Source organism: Mustela erminea, chromosome 12 (genome assembly GCF_009829155.1).
Source record: "Mustela erminea isolate mMusErm1 chromosome 12, mMusErm1.Pri, whole genome shotgun sequence".
Taxonomy (NCBI): domain Eukaryota; kingdom Metazoa; phylum Chordata; class Mammalia; order Carnivora; family Mustelidae; genus Mustela; species Mustela erminea.
In genome coordinates, this window is record NC_045625.1 from 20,147,342 (window position 1) to 20,167,377 (window position 20,036).

Here is a 20,036-nt window from a genome sequence, read left to right on the forward strand (position 1 = left end):
AACAAAAAGGGGGAATAGGGGACACCTTCAGGTCCCCTAAAGATAAGCTCAACACCATTCTCTTTATTTTGAAATTTTTAACGTTGGACAAAACGGGTCAATCAGCTGCAGACAGACATGCAAGTGATGCTGCTGCTTCCCCTAAGCCTTTAGTACTTTGGAGGGACATCCTCACAGGAAAGTGGAATGGACCAGATCCAGTGTTAGTATGGAGTAGGGGGTCTGTATGTGTTTTTCCACAGGAAAAGGAGGCTCCAATTTGGATCCCAGAGCGGCTGGTGCGTGCAGCCTTGCCTCCGAACACCAGTCATGATGCTGAAGATTCTGATGATAACTCTGGGGATGCTACACCTCCTGCGGCAGACTCAAGGCAGAGAGCTGTGAGCAGTGGTTAAAGCATGGCCATATCCTTTACCAGTGACTAACTCTTCTCTCATATTCCCTCCTCTCCCTTTGATGCATGGCAGATCTGTAACTTGCTAGGAGCATGTACTGATATCTCAGCAGTGTCCATGTTAAATGGTGGCAAATTCCTCAACTGTTCTTATAAACAAAATGACTCTAGTATCTTTGAGACAACAGTTAATGTGTCTTGTCCCAATAATATTACTTATCAGCCCACTCCCATATGGGTCTCGCCACCATTTCTTTTCCTCGTAACAAATGCTAGCGAGCTGAATGATACGTTGAATTGCACTAAGAATTGCTATCTTTCCCAGTGCTGGAATGTCACGGCCTTCAAGCTGGCTGTGATTATGCGTATCCCTACCCATGTTCCTATCCCAGTTTCCATTCCAGAGGACAAGTTACCGGTGGTGCTATCCAGAAAGAAGAGAGATTTTGGTATCACAGCCGCTGTTGTGACAGCATTGGCTATATCTACAGCAGCTGCCACGGCAGCAGCAGTCTCTCTCGCTACAACTATACCCACTGCGGAAGCTGTGGACACCCTTGCAGAAGGAACAGCGGCTGCCCTTCAAACATAGACTCAGATCAATGCACATCTGCAAGCAGAAATCCTGATAGTCAAGCAGAGAGTGGATTTGGTTCAAGAACAAGTGGACATATGGGGGGCCCTACTGGGACTGGGATGTATAGTACCCTTCCCGGCAATTTGTGTAACTCCCATAGCCTATACTAATATGAGTGACTAACAGAATGTCTCCTGACAGCTCTCCCAATACTTGCGGGGGAATTAGTCCGCAGAATTCCAAAACTATACTCAGCACCTGCTACTAGGCATAACAAGGATAAATAACACCAGAGTTGAGCTTGCAACCCTCCCAAAGATAATCAAAACATTGCAAGATGTGTTAACCTTTACGAAACAATGGGCTAGCATAAGTGGTCTGATGACAATCCTTGTAGTGGGCTTGATTCTGCTAATATTTGGAGGCGACAGCAACATAGGCAACAGCAAGCCATGCTGCAGGCTTTGTTAGCCATCGAGGCTGGAACATCCCCCCAAGTGTCGCTAAGTATGCTGGATCGGTAGTCAACGACGGGTAAGATTGGTGGGGGAAATATACCAACCTAAGACAGGACGCAGATCATTGATATCTGCCGTCTGATGACGGGTAAGGATATTCCCTGCCACTGACAACCTAAAACAGGCACGATCCCTGCCACAAAAGAAAAAAGGGGGAGATGTCGGAGGCAGGCCCCTGGCCAGGGCGGCCTCTGCCATTAAAAGATGGTGCCTGGCTAGTTGCCAGGTTAGGATTGCCTCGTGAGACTAAGTGGAATGCCCAAAGAGGAAGTAAACAGCATTGGTTGCTAGCGAAGTTGTTCGTTTAGGTGCACAGCCTGATTCGCTCCCTCCTGTACCCTGCTCACTGATTGGTCATGTAAGCGTATATAAGTGTAGACTTGCGGAAATAAAGAGAGAGAAGATGCATCCGAACTGGGGCTTCTTGTCGTCCTTGAGGGGCGAGGGCTCGATCCCAGGACCCTGAGATCATGACCCAAGCTGAAGGCAGAGGCTTAACCCACTGAGCCACCCAGGTGCTCCAAGAAGGGGACTTTAGAAGAAACAAAACAAAATACAATACCATTAACTCACCTGAAAAATTAACAATAATTCCTTAATATCTTCAAGCGTCCAGTTTGTGTTTGCATTTCCCTCGAATGTCATATACATTTTTTAAGAACATAAACTTTAAGGGCGCCTGACATATTATGTTTTTGCCAATATGATACATTATGTTTTTGTCAATCCCATCTTTTCTACATCCTAGTTTTTAAGAGCAGGGAAGGGGTACTAATTATGCCCTTTAATTCTAAGCTACAACATAGGACCATACACACTGTGGTATTTCTGAAACCATAATAAAGAAAACTCTCTTTGTGGTCAGTTGCTAGAAAACTTAACGGCCCTTGTACAAGTAACAGGCAGAAGGAAGCCTAGTGAGACATCCACCTTAAGCTACCCAAAAGTAATGTCCCTTGGGAGCCTGGCATTCAAGAAAGTTTATATTTGAAAAGATGGGACCTACCTGGGAAAGCTGCACATGCGGCCTGTCATCCTCTCACCTGTAACTTTGGGAGTTAAGAGTGCACAAGTGAGCTGAGCCACCTCCTATCCCACAGAGTGTCTACGTACTCAAAGCATTATTCCAAAATTAGAAAAGCCAACACTGATTCAATTGTCTCTTCTAAATGTACAACATTACTTATAAGCCAGAGTTTGTATTCATCTAGTATTCCCTTTTATCTTTATGATTTCATACACATGAGATTTGTGGGAATAAAAAGATACATGTTTATTTTGAGTTGACTATTCCTAGGTTATTTCTTTGAGTATGTCTAATTCCACAGCTCCCACTAACATGTAGCTAAGTAAGTGAGGTCCGAATTTTTAACCGCAGCACAAGGAATGGCAGTGGGAGCCAAAAGGAAAGTGTGTGTACACTTCCTTAAACACCAAACCGAACACACATGCACACACCCTTCTTTAAAATAGTTTACTTGGCCTTTTGTCCCTTCCTAAATCATACTAGGTGTGCAGAGGGGTGGCTTGGAAGGTGTTCACATTATGGCGAGAAAAGGAAAGATGTGGCACCTTCAGAGCCAAACAGAGGAAAGAACACCCTGACATCTACCCAACTCAATTCAATGAGTATTTATCAAGTACCCTCTGCCCAGGGCCTATCGGAAATACAGAGATGAAGAAGATAGAGGCTCTGATTGAAACCTATTTACAGAACAAATTTCACAAATGGCTTAAGGCACATAGAGAATGATGGAGGTGAGAAATGGAAGATGAGTAGGTTTAGTCAAGAAGCACAGGGGGATGGGCGCCTGGGTGGCTCAGTGGGTTAAGCCGCTGCCTTCGGCTCAGGTCATGATCTCAGGGTTCTGGGATCGAGTCCCGCATCGGGCTCTCTGCTCAGCAGGGAGCCTGCTTCCTTCTCTCTCTCTCTCTGCCTGCCTCTCAGTATACTTGTAATTTCTCTCTGTCAAATAAATAAATAAAATCTTTAAAAAAAAAAAAAAAAAAGAAGCACAGGGGGATGACAGATTTCTGATCTGCTTTGTGGTCTCTAGTTCCTCAAAAAGACATCTGAAATGGGTACCACTCATTTCACAAAATTATCACTTTCCACAATCACCAAAAACCTGGCAAGCCAGTGAAAACCACACACTAAAAGACATTTCAGTTATCCTCTCTTCCTTGATTTTCCACTTTCATTCCTTACATGGATGGACTGCAATAAATAGCTAATTTTCTGAATCCTCTGTGTGGTAAGTATTGGTGAAAGTAGTTAGAAGCCCGTCCCATTTTGTCCTGAGTTTGTAACATTCACCTTAACTCAAATTCAAATTAATTCAAATTAATTCAGTTAATTCAAATTAACTCCTGAGTGATACAGCACACTGAACAGCACTAGAAAAATCTATAGGATCGTGATGTAGTAGGTGACTTTGGTCAAATTTGTAATTAAACATTATTTCGGTGAGGTTGTCTATACTTAGCCCTTACTTAAAGATGTAGTTTCTGAATAACAAGAGATAAAAATTAAGATGCTTCAGAGGCGCCTGGGTGGCTCAGTTAGTTAAGTGTCTTATTCTTGATTTCAGCACAGGTTATGATCTCAGGGTAGTGGGGCTGAGCCCCATTTCAGGCTCTGCACTCACCAGGGAGTCGGCTTGGGAGTCTCTCTCTCCTTCTCTCTCTGCTCCTCCCACACACACTCTCTCAAATGAAGAAATCAATTTAAAAAATTAAGATGTTTCAAGAAAATGATACCTTCCCATCTCTTTAGCTGTTCATTCACAATTAAAATCTCATAGAATACCAAAAGTAGAAGAGTGTTTAATTATCTGTCTGATGTACAGATACTTTGAGCCAGTAATTCCACATCTAAATACAGTTGACCCTTGAACAACATGGTGGTTGGGACACCAACCTCGAAGCAGTCAAAAATCTCTGTATACCTTTTGACTCTCCAAAACTGAACTCCTGAGAGCCTGCTGTCAACTGGAAACCTTGCTGATGACATAGTCGATTAATATGCTTTGTACCTTATACATATTATATACTTTATTCTTACAATAAAGTAGGCTAGAGAGACACCTGGGTGGCTCAGTCGGTTAAGCATCTGCCTTTGGCTCAGATCATGATCCCGGGGTCCTGGGATCAAGCCCCACATTAGGCTAGGGAGCCTGCTTCTCCATCTACCCCTCCCCCTGCTGCTGCTCTCTTTTTCTCTTTCTCTTTTTCAAAAATAAATAAATATTTTTTTTTTTAAAAAGTAAGCTAGAGAAAATAAAATTATTAAGAAGATCATAAAGAAAAGAAAATACACTTACAGTGCTATATTGTAAAAAAATTCACCTGTAAGTGGAATCACACAGTTCAAATCCATTTTGTTCAAGGATCAGATGTATCTGTCCTAAAGACACACTGACACATGTATCAAATGTTATATGAACAAAGTTATCTGTCATAGGACTGTGATAGCAAAATACTGAAAATACAACATAAATATTTATTGATTAGGTATGGATTAAATAAATTATCATATTTCCATAAAATGGTATACTTTGCAACCATAAATAAGAATGAAGAAACTCGTAGGCACCTGGGTGGCTCAGTGGGTTGAGCCTCTGCCTTCGGCTCTGGTCATGGTCTCAGGGTCCTGGCATCGAGCCCCACATTAGGCTCTCTGCTCAGCAGGGAGCCTGCTTCTCCCTCTGCCTGCCTCTCTGCCTACTTGGGATCTCTCTCTCTGTCAAATAAATAAATAAAATCTTAAAAAAAAAAAAAGAATGAAGAAACTCTTTATATACTTACATGAATGATCTCCAAGTTATGAGATTAAAAAAAGCAGGTGTGCTGTATGAGAGCATTTGTAAAAAAAATTCAATAGGGTTAAAAGTATATATACATTATTTATAAACACCTATACTATCCCTAGGGGTCAGAGCATAAGAAAGAGATAACATTGTGATTTGTAGGAGGGCAATTGGTCAGATGTGGGTAGGAGTAGAAGGAACATTTTTCACTAAATATCCTTCTGTATCTTTTGAATTGTGAACCATGTGAATATATTTCCTATTTTCAAAAATTACATTATTAAGTACAACTCCCCTAATTTACAGGTGAAGAAGCTGAGGCCCACGTTATTAAACAATGACCCTAATATACTCTTTAGTCACTGAACCCATACCATCTACTTTTCCTATAAGGCTTCTGTAACAGTGGTCTAATCACTTACCCCAAACCTCCCATTTCTCCAGGAGGGTCTGTTGGCAAGCAGCTAAGCAGGGGGAATTTCTGAGCTTTACATTTCCTGTTTTAGTGACAAATAACATAGACATTCCTGTTTCTCTTGCCCACTCTCACCTTTCTGTACAAAGAAGATCAAGTATACAAGTACATTCTTCACAAAGGCCTTTAGTGAAGCAATTATTTGCCTGGTGTGAATAGGACAACTCAAATTTGATATGTCAAGCAAACAAACTGAAAAGGTCTTTTAGTTATGCAATGACAGAAGGGCCTAAGTCCAAGGGGAGTGGATCTCTCAGCTACTATACTCCATTTCTCGGACACCCTTTGTTGTTGGCTAAGCCATATCCTGAAATCCAGCAATCACGAGATACACCCTTTCGTACCCTCCGACTGGATCCTTTTGTAGTCTTGATACGTTTCCAACGTGCTAACCGTGCATGCTTTAGTATGATTTATGTAGATTTCAGTGTTTTATAGACAGTGTGATAAGAGTATAAAAAGCACTGGACTAGACATGAGAGGCTCTGAGCTACAGACACAAGCGCCATACGTCAGCCACAGGACACAAAGCAAATCACTTAAACCCAACAAGGGCTAGTTTTTTTTTTTTTTGCAAAATGAACATAAAAATACCTACACTATGTCAATCTCAGGGTTGTAAGGTAAGGATCAAATATGTTGAAATACTTTCTAAGGTACAGTAAGGATGGAATATAATTAGTAATAGTTTGCTTACTCATTAGACGACAGAATTAATCTCTAAAAGGAGATGTCCCAGTCACACATAGGGCTCACTTTCATGTTACTTAAAGTATAGAGCCTCTTACACTTGGATTTAAAGAACACAAGCTAATCAGATAAACACACATCACCAAAACACTGCTTTAACTGCCTTCCTGTTATAATCAAAGGCAGACAAAGGTTCCCCTTGCTTAAATTTTCCTTTTTTTTAAGGTAGGCTCCATGCCAATGTAGGGTTTGAACTCATGACCGTGAGATCAAGAGTCGCATGCTCTACTGACTGTACCAGCCAGACGTCCCTAAATTCTCTTTTAGTTAACGTTATACAGGATTTTAATCATCTAGATCATAATGTTATTGGTTTGCCTGTGAATACTGGGAATTAATTTGGTGTGAGGCAGAAACTAGAAAACATTTTAAATAGTATTTTACTCCTCCCTCTCCCCTTAAAAAAAAAAGATTTATTTATTGAGGGTGTGTGCACACAGGTAGAGGGGCAGAGTAAGAGGGAAAGAAAGAATCTTAAGCAGAGCCCCCCCCACCACCACCACCCAGCCCAGCTTGGGCACAACGTGGGGCTTGATCTTATAACCCTGAGATCATGACCTCAGCCAAAATCAAGAGTCTGATGCTTAACTGACTGAACCACCCAGGCGCCCCTCCGCCCTCCTTTTAATTAATAAAGGATGATTTAATGAAAATGCTCTGAAAAAATATACACAAAAATGAGAAAAGTTGTTTAATACCTCAGATGGAGGCTGCATTGTGTGGTGGAAAAGTACTGGGCTAGGAATCAGAAGCCCTGGGTTCTAGATCTGGGACTTATCTGTGTGACTCTGAGGAACTCACTCTCATCATTCATTCACTCAAATGTACTGTGTACTTACGGGGTGATGGAACTCTGATGAACCCCTATCCTCAAGAAGCCCAGTCTGGAGAAGGGATACATACAAATAATGAAAACCAGTATATGCTGTACTGAGATACAGATCCTGCAAAAGGTTGTGTGGGAGCTGATAAAAAGTCATCAGAAAAGGTAGGGAGGAAAAAAGGTAGGAGAGAGGAATGGGGGCCTGCAAGTACATAGTTAGCAGCAGGCCTTTAACTTTGATTTTGAAAACCAAAAGACTAAGTTGTAGGTGCTCTACTGCTTCAAAACTGTGACCACTCAGCACAGTCTCATTAACACTTCTACTACCTGTTTGAAGGAAGACTCAACCTGGCTGAAAAGGTCCTCTAACATCTCACTGGTTGCTAGATTTGCTCTCTATAAGGTATAGATTCCCTCCAAATAATTTCTCTTGTTTACTTTCGTAATGCATGTTTCTATCTCACTATGCTGTACTGCATAAGTTCTCAACCTACAAAAGCAGATTGTATACAAAAGCCTAAGGCCTTTGTGTAAAGGAAAAGAGGTAGGGTGGACCCTTCTCAACCCTTTCCTTTTCCGCAGTGCTTTGCATTCCTAGGATGGGCCCCTCCTCTGCTTGGGGATGTTACCTAAAGCTGAAATACCACTCAAAGCCACGGAACTTCAAAAGCATTTCCTTCCCAGCCCCTACTATAAGCTTTCTTTTGGCATAAATGGCTCGTTTTAATATATTAAGTATTATTAGCCTCTTGATGACTCTTGTAGCAAACTACAGAGGACTTTTGACTTTCTAAATGGCTTTATTATGCTAAAGTTGCATGTGGGAGGGCCCATATCATCAACCTGCCCTGTCTTCTTCCCTCCCTTTTCCCCAGTCTTGCCTGGCTTGCCAACTTTTTTTTTTTAAAGTGGGCTCGAACTCATGACCCTGAGATCAAGATCTACACTGCTTCACCACTGAGCCACCCAGGCACCCCCTGGCTTGCTAACTTTAAATGGCAAAGTTACCTGGGGGATGCCTGGTCACTGACTTATCTGACATCTTCACTACTTAAAGTCATCTTGTCATTGTAAACACTTAGAACCTTTATTATTCTCAATGCAAAATTGTAACTTTAATCCAAAGAAAAACTGGATTGCAGCTTTTAAGGACTAATACCTTTTTCCCAAGTAGTGTTTACCATGCCTTATCTCATTCAATCCTCACCAACTCCACATTCTAGGGACTACTAGGAAAATGAAGTGGAGGTGTACCTGGCAGGCTCCGTCAGTGGAGTATAGGACTCCTGGTCTTGGGGCTATGAGCTTGAGCCCCATGCTGGGTGGAAAGAGTTCTTAAAAATAAAATATTCGAAAAGAAAGGAAGAAAGAAAGGAAGAAAGAAAGAAAGAAAAAAAAGAAAGAAAGATGAAGCATATACTTACACAGGAAACTTACTTTTTATGTCATATACTCCTAAACCACTTGGATTTTTTTCATATCAATCATGTCATTTAGAATAAATAATCCCACTTCCTACATAGCTAAGTAACTTATCCCCTTGGCTTTCAAGCTGTTAGACAAATATGGCCCTAGTCTCCTTTTCAATATTTTTTTTTTGGCACAGAGAGAGAGATCACAAGTAGGCAGAGAGGCAGGCACAGAAAGAGGGGGAAGCAGGCTCCCCACCAAACAGAGAGCCTGATGCGGGGCTCGATTCCAGGTCCATGAGATCACAACCTAAGCCAAAGGCAGAGGCTTTAACCCACTGAGCCACCCAGGCACCCCTCCTTTTCAATTTTAATCCGCTACTTCCCTAGGTATTCTGTTGTTTTATACTCTTAGCCTACGATCCCACAGAACTCTCTTAACTGATTTATTAAGTGGTAACACACTAACCAGCCTAGTCTCTAATATCATGGAATTAAAACTTCTTTTTCTCCCTCAGTGAAATTGTGTCCTCATCAAGTGTCAGGTAGGTCTGTTCAGAAATCAACTTGTGCCAGTTGTGCTTATTAATGTAAGAATAAAATTTAATAAAGTATTACATAAAGCAATTAAGTGTGACAAGAGAAAACAGCAGCTACCTGCCAGATGCTATTCTAAGTGCTTTACATGAACTGACTTCTATAATCTTCACAAGAACCCTATAAATTAGATTATATCATTGTCCCTGTTTTCCAAAGGAGAAAACTGAGCAATGTGCCCAAGATCTGTATAAATGGCAAAACAATTTGGCTCCAGAGCTTAAGAATTAAGCTACTATACTACGGTGGTCTGATAGTTGTTTGTATGAAAACCAAGTTGAAAGCTTTGGAAAGACTAAATAAAGATGAGTCACACAGATACATACAACTACTCAACCCTACCTTGTACGCCAAAGTAGCCATAGATAATACGTCAACAAATGAGCATGGCTGTGTTCCAATAAAACTATTTACAGAAACAGGCAGAAGGCTAGGACAATGTTTGGCCCTCATGCTGTAGTTCACAGATCCTTGGGGCCCACACCCCAAGAAAAGGCTTATTTTAAAGACTGGCAAAAAGATGTTTATGCTTTAAGTTAAAATCAAATGGCTAAGGTCTGTGTGTAAGTAATAACTGTATGATTCCCTATTTTAACTTATTTTTTTAGTTGGCCAACTATTGGCCCTAATTGTATCAAATTAGAGGGCAACTCTGGTCTTGTAAGAAATTTGTGCTTTCTCTCCTGTCTCTGTGGTTTTGCCAAAGCCACCCCCTCAACCTGGAGAACTATGGTTCCTCATTTCCATTTGAAATTCCACTCATCTTCAAAGCCCATTATCTAACCCCACATACTCCTCCAAATAAGATACAATCTCTTCTTCCTTTGAAAACCTACAATAATTAACTTCTACTTATGGGACTTATTTTGCTGTCTTCTAGTACAATTATTTGTATAGTTCAACTATCCCCACTGTTCAACTATAAGCATTTTGAGGACAACAATGACTTAATCATCTTCCTATTCCAGGCAACACTCTGAACAGTGCCTTACACATAGAAGGTTTTCAGATATTTCTTGAATTGTGTTTGACATTCTTCTGTTTTTAGTGACTGGACAGAAAAAACACTATACCAATTCCCCCAAAACTATATTCAATTCATATTGCTAGCATCACACCTATCATGTAACCTGGTTGTAACTTCGAACTTTAATAATTTTTATAGTTTAATATTTACAGTGCATTCACTAATACAGATTAGTATGGGTACACCTGGATAGAAAAATTATCATCTCTATAGCAAAATTCTGATAATTTAAAAAAAAAAAGATTTTATTTATTTATTTGCCACACAGAGGGAGAGAAAGAGAGCGTGCATGTGCACAAGCAGGGGGAGTGGCAGAGGAGACAGAGAAGTCGTCGCCCCTGCCCCCCTCCCGCCCCCCCGCCAGTGGAGCAGGAAGCTGGGTGGCTCAGCTGGTTAAGCATCTGCCTTTGGCATAGGTCATGACCTATTATTGGGGAGAGGGGTCGATATATTTTATAAATACACCTAAAAACTGGGTGTTTGAGCAAAACAAACAAACAAAAATGCTTAATTCAAACTTGAGATCAGGGCTGTGCTTTCCTTACCTCTGTATCCCCAGCAGTACTTAATAGATATCTGGGTTTGAACCACTCCTTCTGCAAGGTGTTTAGGAGCCTGGCCCAAGCTCAGAGTGAGTAAGAAGGCCTGGGATGGGAATTCAGATTTTTAAATTCCTGGTCCAATATTCTAATTCAGGAAGACTGTGCCTTCTTATTAAATTTGTTTGAGAAAATTTTTTTCCATCTAAAAAAAAAAGATTTTATTTATTTATTTATTTGAGAGAGAGAGAGAGAGAGGGAGAGAGCACACAAGTGGAGAGAGGAGCAGGGGGAAGGAATCTCAAGCAGACTGCCCTCTGAGCGTGGATCCTGATGTGGGATCGATTTTATGATTCTGAGATCATGACCTGAGCTGTAATCAAAAGTCAGACGCTTCACTCACTGAGCCACCAAGGTGCCCTGACAGTGGCTTTTTAGATGTACCTAATCCTGCAGTTCAAATCGTGCAAGACTGAGGAAACCTCACCACTTTCTCATACTGCTGATCAGAACTAGTAGCTGTGTTCCCACAGTGGTGACCTGGGCATGCATATTTGCTGTGTCCCAACTGCCAAAAATGCTGATCCAGCATGTCTAAAAAGGCTATTTAAATGCCCTGGATGAAAAACATCCCCAACTCAAGAATTCAGGATTAGCATTCAAATGATTTTTCAGGAATTTTTTTTTCTAAAGCACAATTCAGATGTTTCTAGATGTTTCTAGAATGACAATGACCAGCACTGAGGAAAGGGGTTAGAAAAAGTGATGTCACTTAGGCAGTTCATTCTCCCTCTCCTGAGAGGTAGCCAAGTTCATACTCTAAACAGAGCTACTGCAAAGGGTTCCAGTTCTAGTGCTTAGATTCCAGTTCCATCACTGTTTTCACACTGTCAGCCTTCACTGCTTTAACCATCTTAATCTATAAAATGGACACAGGAAGCAGACAACAGCCTTGTCTCTTAGTTTAATAGAGGAATCCTTTACTAACAAAAATCAGAGCTACATATACTATTTCTAGCTATTCCAACCCCCTTTTCCCCCTCCCCTAGAGCTTTAAACAACAGTAAAATTATCTTCAACTAGTTCACAGCTAGTACAGCATTTTTATCTTTCTGGAAGGCAAGAGCCATTGCATGGTTCTCTGGCTCACAAGTGAAAAAAAATCCCAAGAGCATAAATTAAGGAATGGGAATAAAGATGAATTCCATTACTCAGTCTAAAAAAGAGTAAGAATCCATTATGGTCAAGAAGGCAGAGTGCTCTGTGACACAGGTGACATCAAGATGAATAAAACTGTCCCTGTCCTTGAGGAGCTTACAATTTAGTACAAGCACAAAAACTGTAATAAAAAACAGAACAAGGGAAGAAATACAAGAAGTACAAAGTTCTCTAGGAGCTGAATCCTACCAATCATTTCACTTCAATTTCATGCTAACAGACTAAAACACCCAGGTAAGGGACACCTGTTGTCCTAACCTGATCAAGAGAAGCTCCGCAGGAAACAACTCCAGTTGAGAGCTATGGAAACGGATGATACAGTGACACACTACAGGCTTACCCACACATTGGCTAAACCAGGCTTACCTGGAGATGGTCTGAAGAATTATACCAGAAATACTTATACAAGATTACAGAGAAGGTGGAAACTGTAGAAGATAAGTCCCTACCAACTGATGTTGACTTCGGTCTGTGGCAAAAAACAAAAACAAAAACAAAACAAACAGAAAAAAACCCACAACAACAACTAAGCAAAACCCAGACCAAGACTGGGACTGGGGATTTTCGCTTCTAAAGGTTTCTCTCTTCCATCACTTATCCCCAGAATATCCCTGCTCTTCTGCACCTCACCTGGATAGGGAGGGGAATTCTCTCCAAATGTACGCCAGAGTCTAGCAATAACCACTTTGTAAGGACGCACAGTACTTAAGAGTTGATAAGGTTCTTTTTCATCCATCAGCTTACGAAGTCCTGAATCAAGAGACTAGGGATCCAGCCCCAGTCCGCCCTTTACTCTGTATGACCTCGGACTAGTCCTCCAAGTGCTTATTACTCCCTTTCCCTATTGCAAATTCTGGGATTATGAGGAGACTGGGATTGAATTCGATGACCTCTGAGGTCTAAAAGCTTCCTGACCAGCCGGCACCGAGAAACACTGGAGAAAGAGCCCGTTGAATAAATAGGGACGGCGGCCACAGGGGACAAGCGAGAGGAACGACAGGTCCGTTTTATAGACGGGGAAAGTGAGGCACCAAGCACCCAGCCCCAAGGTCACTCTAGCTATGTCACTGTAGGGGCCCGGCCGAAAGCTCAGCCTCCAGACTGCCAGTCCCGGGCCCTTTCTCCTTTCGCAGAGCGGAGAAGAGTGGCGTGGAGGGTCCTTGTCCCCAGGGAGAAAGGACTGTGCCCATGCCAGGGGTGGGGGACCGACCGTCAGTGCTTACCTTCCAGATCGAGTCTCGCCACCGGCACCTCCCTCTTAGAACCTTAACCCGTCACCACCCCCGCGACTCTTCCGAAGCCCCCTCCACTTCTGCCGGGCTCGACGTGTCCACGACCGCCACCGAGGCCGCTGATTCCCGCCCCTGCCCCGCCCCCTGACTCGTCGACCAATCCGTGTGCAGGATTTCGGAGCTCCCGCGGATTTCACCGCCTCTGCAGGCTGGTGAAGCCTTACGTCACGGGCGCGCGTGCCCGTGAGGACCTCCCATTTGCCTTTCCCCCACCTTCTCCGGAGCCTAGACCCCTCCCCGCTGAGCCACCGTGCGAGAATTCGTCCTGCCGGAAAGCAGCACGCCGCCGCGGCATTTCACGACGTCGGCGGTGAAAGGCCCGAAAACACTCTTGCTTCCCTCCTACCGCTGGACGAAAGGCACCGCGATGTTCGGTGCGGGAGACGAAGATGACACCGACTTTCTCTCTCCTAGCGGCGGGTGAGTGACTGGGAAGCGTAGGACAGAGGACGTAATGAGAGAACTGGGCAAATGGTTGATGGGGTCGCAGTCTTATCAGACTTCTTCCCAACTTCCGGGTCCAGACCCCTGCCACATTCCGGTGCTCTACAGGTTTCAGAATCCGGGCAGAGCTCGAATCTGTGCCGTGTCTGTCCACCTCGATTCTGGAACTGGCATGTCCCTTGTCACTCACTATGGCCCTGGGGTTCGCCTTTTGCTTTGTGGGTCAGTTTCTCCTTCTGTGAAGTGGAGGTGATTACTGATGACAGCATCTGCCTCAGAGTTTTTATAGGAGTGAGTTGGGACCGATAGGAGACTTACCCTTCCCCGTGGACAAAGCAGTGACACTTCAGAATTGGCCCTTGTGGGTCCGCTCCAGCATCCTTCCAGGCCCAGCCCGATGTCACCTTTTGGGGCTTTCCTTCTCTCACAGACCCAGGCAGAATGCATTGCTTTCTCTTCCTTATTACCACAGCTAGGCTGATCACGTCTATCCTTGCAACACCGAATTTATTAGATTATGAACCCTGACGGAACAGAGAACCGCTTTTGCTGTTCATCTGTGTCTAGCGCTCAGCGCAGTACGCCATGTGTGCTCCAGAAGTGCCTGTTGAATGAATGATAGCTGTGGAATTGCACTTTAAAGCTTAAAACCAATGTAAGAGACTGCAGTCGCTATCCCCTGCCCCCAGTCGTTATATATACCAGCCTGGGGTGCAAGACTTCAGGAGGCAGGGTCTTGTCTTTTCCCATGATCAGTTTAGCCTTTTCCCTCATGTTGTGTCAGTAGACAGCTTGACTCCTTTGAAAGTGAGCTGCCAATCCTGATCCTTGCAGAGCCCTTTCTTTGAACACATGTTTAAGCGATTTAAAGAATGTACAGAAGAACTATGAATACACCAGCCTACACTCCTCACCTTACTGCTAAGAGGTTACAAAAATGATTAAGCTTCTGTGCCTGTTCTCAAGTCGCTTCTGTTGGAGAGTTCAGTACAAGAATGATCATAAAATGACATTGTCTCTCTTTTGGCGTTGAATAGGATCTTTTGACTTGCACTATGACTGGCTGTATATTACCTACCTTAAGTCGTTTTTTCACCCTTATCACCCTGTACACCCCTGCTCTCACTTCAGATGGTCTACGTCCACTTAGTTCTGCTTTGGGTTCTTTCAGTTGCTCAGTTATTTTAGAGTTAAGTGATACTTTTTCTCCTTTTACCTGGTTACACCCAAAACACTGACTAAAATTTCCACATAGTCCAGCCTGCTGCTGTTGACTGTGTAGTCACCTTTTTGATTTAGGCTTAATTCACCTATTTAAAAAAATTTAATGAGCTAATAAATAGATTCAAATGAAAAATAAAGAGATGAACCCAATTTCAAATGAGCAAAAGATCTGAATAGATATTTCTCCAAAGAAGATGTACAAATTGCCAGTAAGTACGTAAGAAGATGCTCAACATCATTAGTTATTAAGGAAATTCAAATAAAAGCCAAAGAGATGCCATCTCACACCCACTAGAATGGCTGTTATCGAAGAGACAGTAATGGGGGTGCCTGGTTGGCTCCGTGGGTTGAAGCCTGTGCCTTCAGCTCAGGTCATGATCCCAGAGTCCTGGGATTCAGACCCGTATCAGGCTCTCTGCTCAGCAAGGAGTCTGCTTCTCCCTCTCTCTCTGCCTGCCTCTCTGCCTACTTGTGATCTCTGTCAAATAAATAAATAAAATATTTTTTAAAAAAAAGACAGTAATGTGCTGGTAAGGATATAGAGAAATCAGAACCAAATACAGGCAGAACACTCTGTATGATGGTGAGTTACTGCAAATATGGCCATGCAAGCTGAAACTACAGAGCAAGCTTAACAATCAATGGGAAAGATTATAATTGTTTCATGGCCTTTAAAAATTTTGGTTGAAACAAACTGTTGCCACCTTGAGAATTAGTATTTTATTTCTGTTTTTAAAAACTTATCAAGAGGGGTGCCTGGGTGGCTCAGTCAGTTAAGCACCTACCTTCAGCTCACGTCCTGATCTCTAGGTCCTGAAATCAAGCCCTTTGTTAGGCTTCCTGCTCAGGAGGAAATCTGTTTCTCCCTCTACCTCTGCACCCCTGCCCCGGCTCCTGTGTACACGTGGTCTCTCTCTCTCTAATAATAAAAATAAAATCTTTAAAAAAAAAAACCTATCAAGGGAAGAAGTCAACAGTGCTTGCCTTCTCTTTGTACAACTTATAATACCGAGTGAGCATTTACGTATACTTTGGCAAATATGCCAAGGTATAGAAGAGTGAGCATTTGTTCTATACCTTGCTGCCACGCAGGCGCCCCTATAAGAGATACTGTAAATTCACATTCTTCCCTAGGTGAAAATATCTGAGAGAAGTCTGTAAATGAATGTGAAAGCTCCCAACTTTTTTTTTTTTTTTAAGATTTTATTTATTTATTTGACAGATATCACAAATAGGCAGAAAGGCAGGCAGGGGTGGGGGAGCAGGCTCCCCGCTGAGCAGAGAGCCTGATGTGGGGCTCAACCCCAGGACCCTGGGATTATGACCTGAGCCAAAGGCAGAGCCTTTAACTCACTAAGCCACCCTGGTGCCCCAAAGCTCCCAACTTTTATGCAACAAGCAGTCTGCAACTGACTGAAAATGACAGAGTAGATAACACCAGTCACGTGTTCTTTTCTAGATTCCTGGCCTGAGATAGTTCTTGGTGGCTCAGCTATCCCGCTTTTATGATCAGGCCCATCAAGAACATGAGATATTTTAGTTCTAGGTGTTTAACTGTGCTCCTAGGATGCCTGGGTTTCTCAGTCAGTTAAGTGTCTGCATTTGGCTCAGGTCATGATCGCAGAGTCCTGGGATCTAGTTCCATGCTGGGCTCCCTGCTCTCAACCTCTGCCCCTCCACCCACTTGTTCTCTCTCTCTCTCTGTCTCTCAAATAAATTAAATCTTTCTTCAAAACTGTGCTCCTAAACACAGACCGCAGCTAATTGAATGATAGAAGGCTTAGTAAACAAAGTTGTACAGATCACTTATTTTTGTTTCCAGTAATAACCAGAGAAACCAAATCAGATTTAAGATTGAGAATATTGAAAGTTTTACCAACCGTCCCTGATTCAGCTATTCCTTCTTTGTTTTTTCCTGAGGAAGTAGAACATATGACAGTAAGTATTGCAGCTGCTTTCGACTTCCTCTTATAACTGTAGTTTGCTGTAAATATACTTGCTTATTAATTTTCAAGTGTTTTGATTCCATTTAGGATATTCAAGCCTGGTAGAAGTGGGAATATTAGTGCCTGAGATGGCTGTTGAGATGATTGGTAATCTGTGTTCCAAGTTTCCAGGCCTTTTCAAATCCATGTTTACCCTTCCAGATGCTCTTTTCCTACCATCATGACTTTGAAGTGAAGAAATAACGTGAATGTGCTAAATGTATGGCACTTCATTTCAGCTAATAGCATTTTATAGTTGCAGGTCAATTGTGCATTGATTGATCATGCCATTTCCCTTAGAGGAGTAATCTGAGTCCAAGGGACATTTCAAGGTAATAGGATATGTGCACATGTATATAAAACATGTACTGTGTCCTTACTCTGTGCCAGGTACCATGCCAAGTAATAAATATATATTATCATATTTAGTTTTCCCTACCCGTTTATTAGGTAGTTTTTACTATCATACCCATTTTGTACATGGGAAATTAAGAGTCAGAGAGGTAAGTTGTTCAGAGTCACACAGCTAAAAAGTGAAAGAGCCTGGATTTGAAATCAGGCAAGCAGATTTCCGCTACATTGCCATGTGCCCATTATTATTATTGTAGAAGTAGATGTTTGATGCCATAGTTTACAAAAGAAATACTTTAACAGCAAAAAGAATGCCTGTTTCTTAAAAATACATGAATATAGTATAACTTCTATGTTTTACCTTTTTTTTTTTTTTTTAAAGATTATTTATTTTACAGAGAGAAAGAGAGCATGGACAGGGGGAGTGGCAGGGAGAGGGAGAAGCAGGCCTCCCACTGAACGGGGAACCTGACCTGGGGTTTATCCCAGGACGCTGGGATCATGACCTGAGCCAAAGGCAGATGCCTAACTGACTGAGGCACACAGGTGCCCCTGTATTACCGTTTTTGATGAGAAAAGAAAAGGAGTATAAAGCTAAGTTTAGGTAAAGACTTTGGCAACTAAATGTATTGGCTAACATTTTTTTTAAATTAATTAATGCCATAATGACTTTTCCTGTGAATTATAAACATAGAGACTCAAGTCCAGAGTTGGCAAGCCCATTCTTGGTAACATAGAGAAATATGTGCATTTGAGAATACTTTAGAAATGGGAAAAATAATAATTTACAAGAAACTTAACGCCCGTAAGTCTATAGAGTTCATTTAAAAATATTAATAGAAAATATCATGGAGGGTACCTGGGTGACTGAGTCAGCTAAGCATCTACCTTCGGCTCAGGTACTGAGTCCCACCTCAGACTCCCTGCTCAGTGGGAACCTGCTTCTCCTTCTCCCTTTGCCCGCTCCCTTTTCATGCACACCCACATGTGTGCTCTCTCTCTCTCTCTCTCTCTCTCTCAAAAATAAATAAATCTTAAAGAAAAAAAAAAAAAAAGAAAGGAAAGCGAAAGGATCTGAAAGATAATTGGATTGACCTGACTTTTGGATTGATTTTGCAGTCATCACTGGCTGGCCTTTAGAGCATCTATGGAAACATAGTTTACATATGACATTAATTTTTCCCTTAAAAAAAAATAGCAAAATGAAAACAGCAAATCCAAGATCCATATCCATACTGAAACTAACAAAGACATTCTTTCCTTATCAATGATCTTTGCATAAACTAGTATATCTTAACTAAGTTAGATTCTAAATTTTGTAAATTTTTCACTGTGCTAAAGGCATTGCCCAACTCTCCCAGAATCATCTTCTTATTTTTTTTAATTTTTTTCTAAAGATTTTTATTTATTTGACAGAGCGAGGTATCACAAATAGGCAGAGAGGCAGGCAGATAGAGAATGGGGGAAGCAGGCTCCTTGCCGAGCAGAGAGCCCGATGTGGGGTTTGATCCCAGGACCCTGAGATAATGTCCTGAGCTGAAGGCTTAACCCACTAAGCCACCTAGGCACCCCTTCTTATTTTTTAAAATATATTTATTTATCTGAGAGAGAGAGAGATCATGAGCAGGGAGGAGGGGTAGAGGGAAAAACAGACTTGCTGCCAAGCAGGGAACCTGGTATGGGACTTGATCCCAGGGCCCTGGGATCATGACCTACCAAAGGCAGACGCTTAACCAACTGAGCCACCCAAGTGTCAGACTCTTATTTTAGGGAATCTGCCCAGGCCTCGGTTAAAGGAGAGATTTTGGTTTCCTCTTAATTTTATTAGCATTTACTCAGTCTTATATAGGCACTACTCTCTACACTTGCAATCTCACTTAGCCTCTTAGTCCTTTAGGGGAGGCATTGTTGACCCCATGTACAGGAAACTTAAAGGAAATTTATAAAACACTACCTTGAGGAAACAGGGTAATAGTTTCAAATCATATTCAATTTATTTTGCAAAATGTTAGTATGTATTATTATATATTAAAATTATTGGGGGGGAACAGGCCTCCAAAAGTTATGAAGTTTCAGTATGTTTTTAAAGGTGTTTTTTGTTTTTTGTCTTTTGTTTTTTTAAGTAATCTCTGTGCCTATCATGGGGTTTGAACTCACAACCCCGAGATCAAGAGTTGCAATGCTTTCCTGACTGAGCTATACAGGCACCCCTCAATATTTACATTACCTAAACCAAAGATGCCTTTGAAGAAGAGGTGCTCAGAGCTAGACTAGACTTTGAGTTCATTTATTGCGCTTGTTATATACCAGACGCTAGGCACAATATAGTCAAGTGATGATTATAAATCAATTACCATGTTACATAATAACTGATTGAAAAACTTGTATTAATCTATATGGAGTATAATTCCATACAACAGGTACTTATTATATATCTTATGTTACAGTTTGCGATTATTTGTTGTGTAATACTTAATATTCTTGTTAGAGTATATAAGCTCCTTGAAAATAGAACTCAGCTTTGCTCATCTATATATACTCAGCATTTAGCACAGTGTCGGTACATATTTCTAGAGCAAATGAAGTAGACTCCTGTGGGAGGCC

The 20,036-nt window shown here is 41.9% G+C and overlaps 2 protein-coding genes across 7 annotated transcripts in view; one reads left to right on the top strand and one right to left on the bottom strand.

Moving 5' to 3' along the window:
- SLC31A1 (solute carrier family 31 member 1) overlaps nt 1-13,522 on the bottom strand; it is a 43,547-nt gene extending 30,025 nt beyond the window's left edge. Inside the window, exon 1 of the mRNA XM_032308234.1 lies at nt 13,360-13,522. The gene's annotated coding sequence lies outside the window, so the exon portion shown is untranslated. The remainder of the gene's footprint in view (nt 1-13,359) is intronic.
- Nucleotides 13,523-13,694: 172 nt separating this feature from the next.
- The window catches only part of FKBP15 (FKBP prolyl isomerase 15), a 53,826-nt gene continuing 47,484 nt past the window's right edge, over nt 13,695-20,036 (top strand). For all 6 annotated transcript variants that reach the window (XM_032308224.1, XM_032308225.1, XM_032308227.1 and 3 more), the window contains exon 1: nt 13,695-13,848. In XM_032308224.1, the coding sequence (XP_032164115.1) occupies nt 13,796-13,848 (53 nt within the window). In that variant the 5' untranslated portion in view covers nt 13,695-13,795. The remainder of the gene's footprint in view (nt 13,849-20,036) is intronic.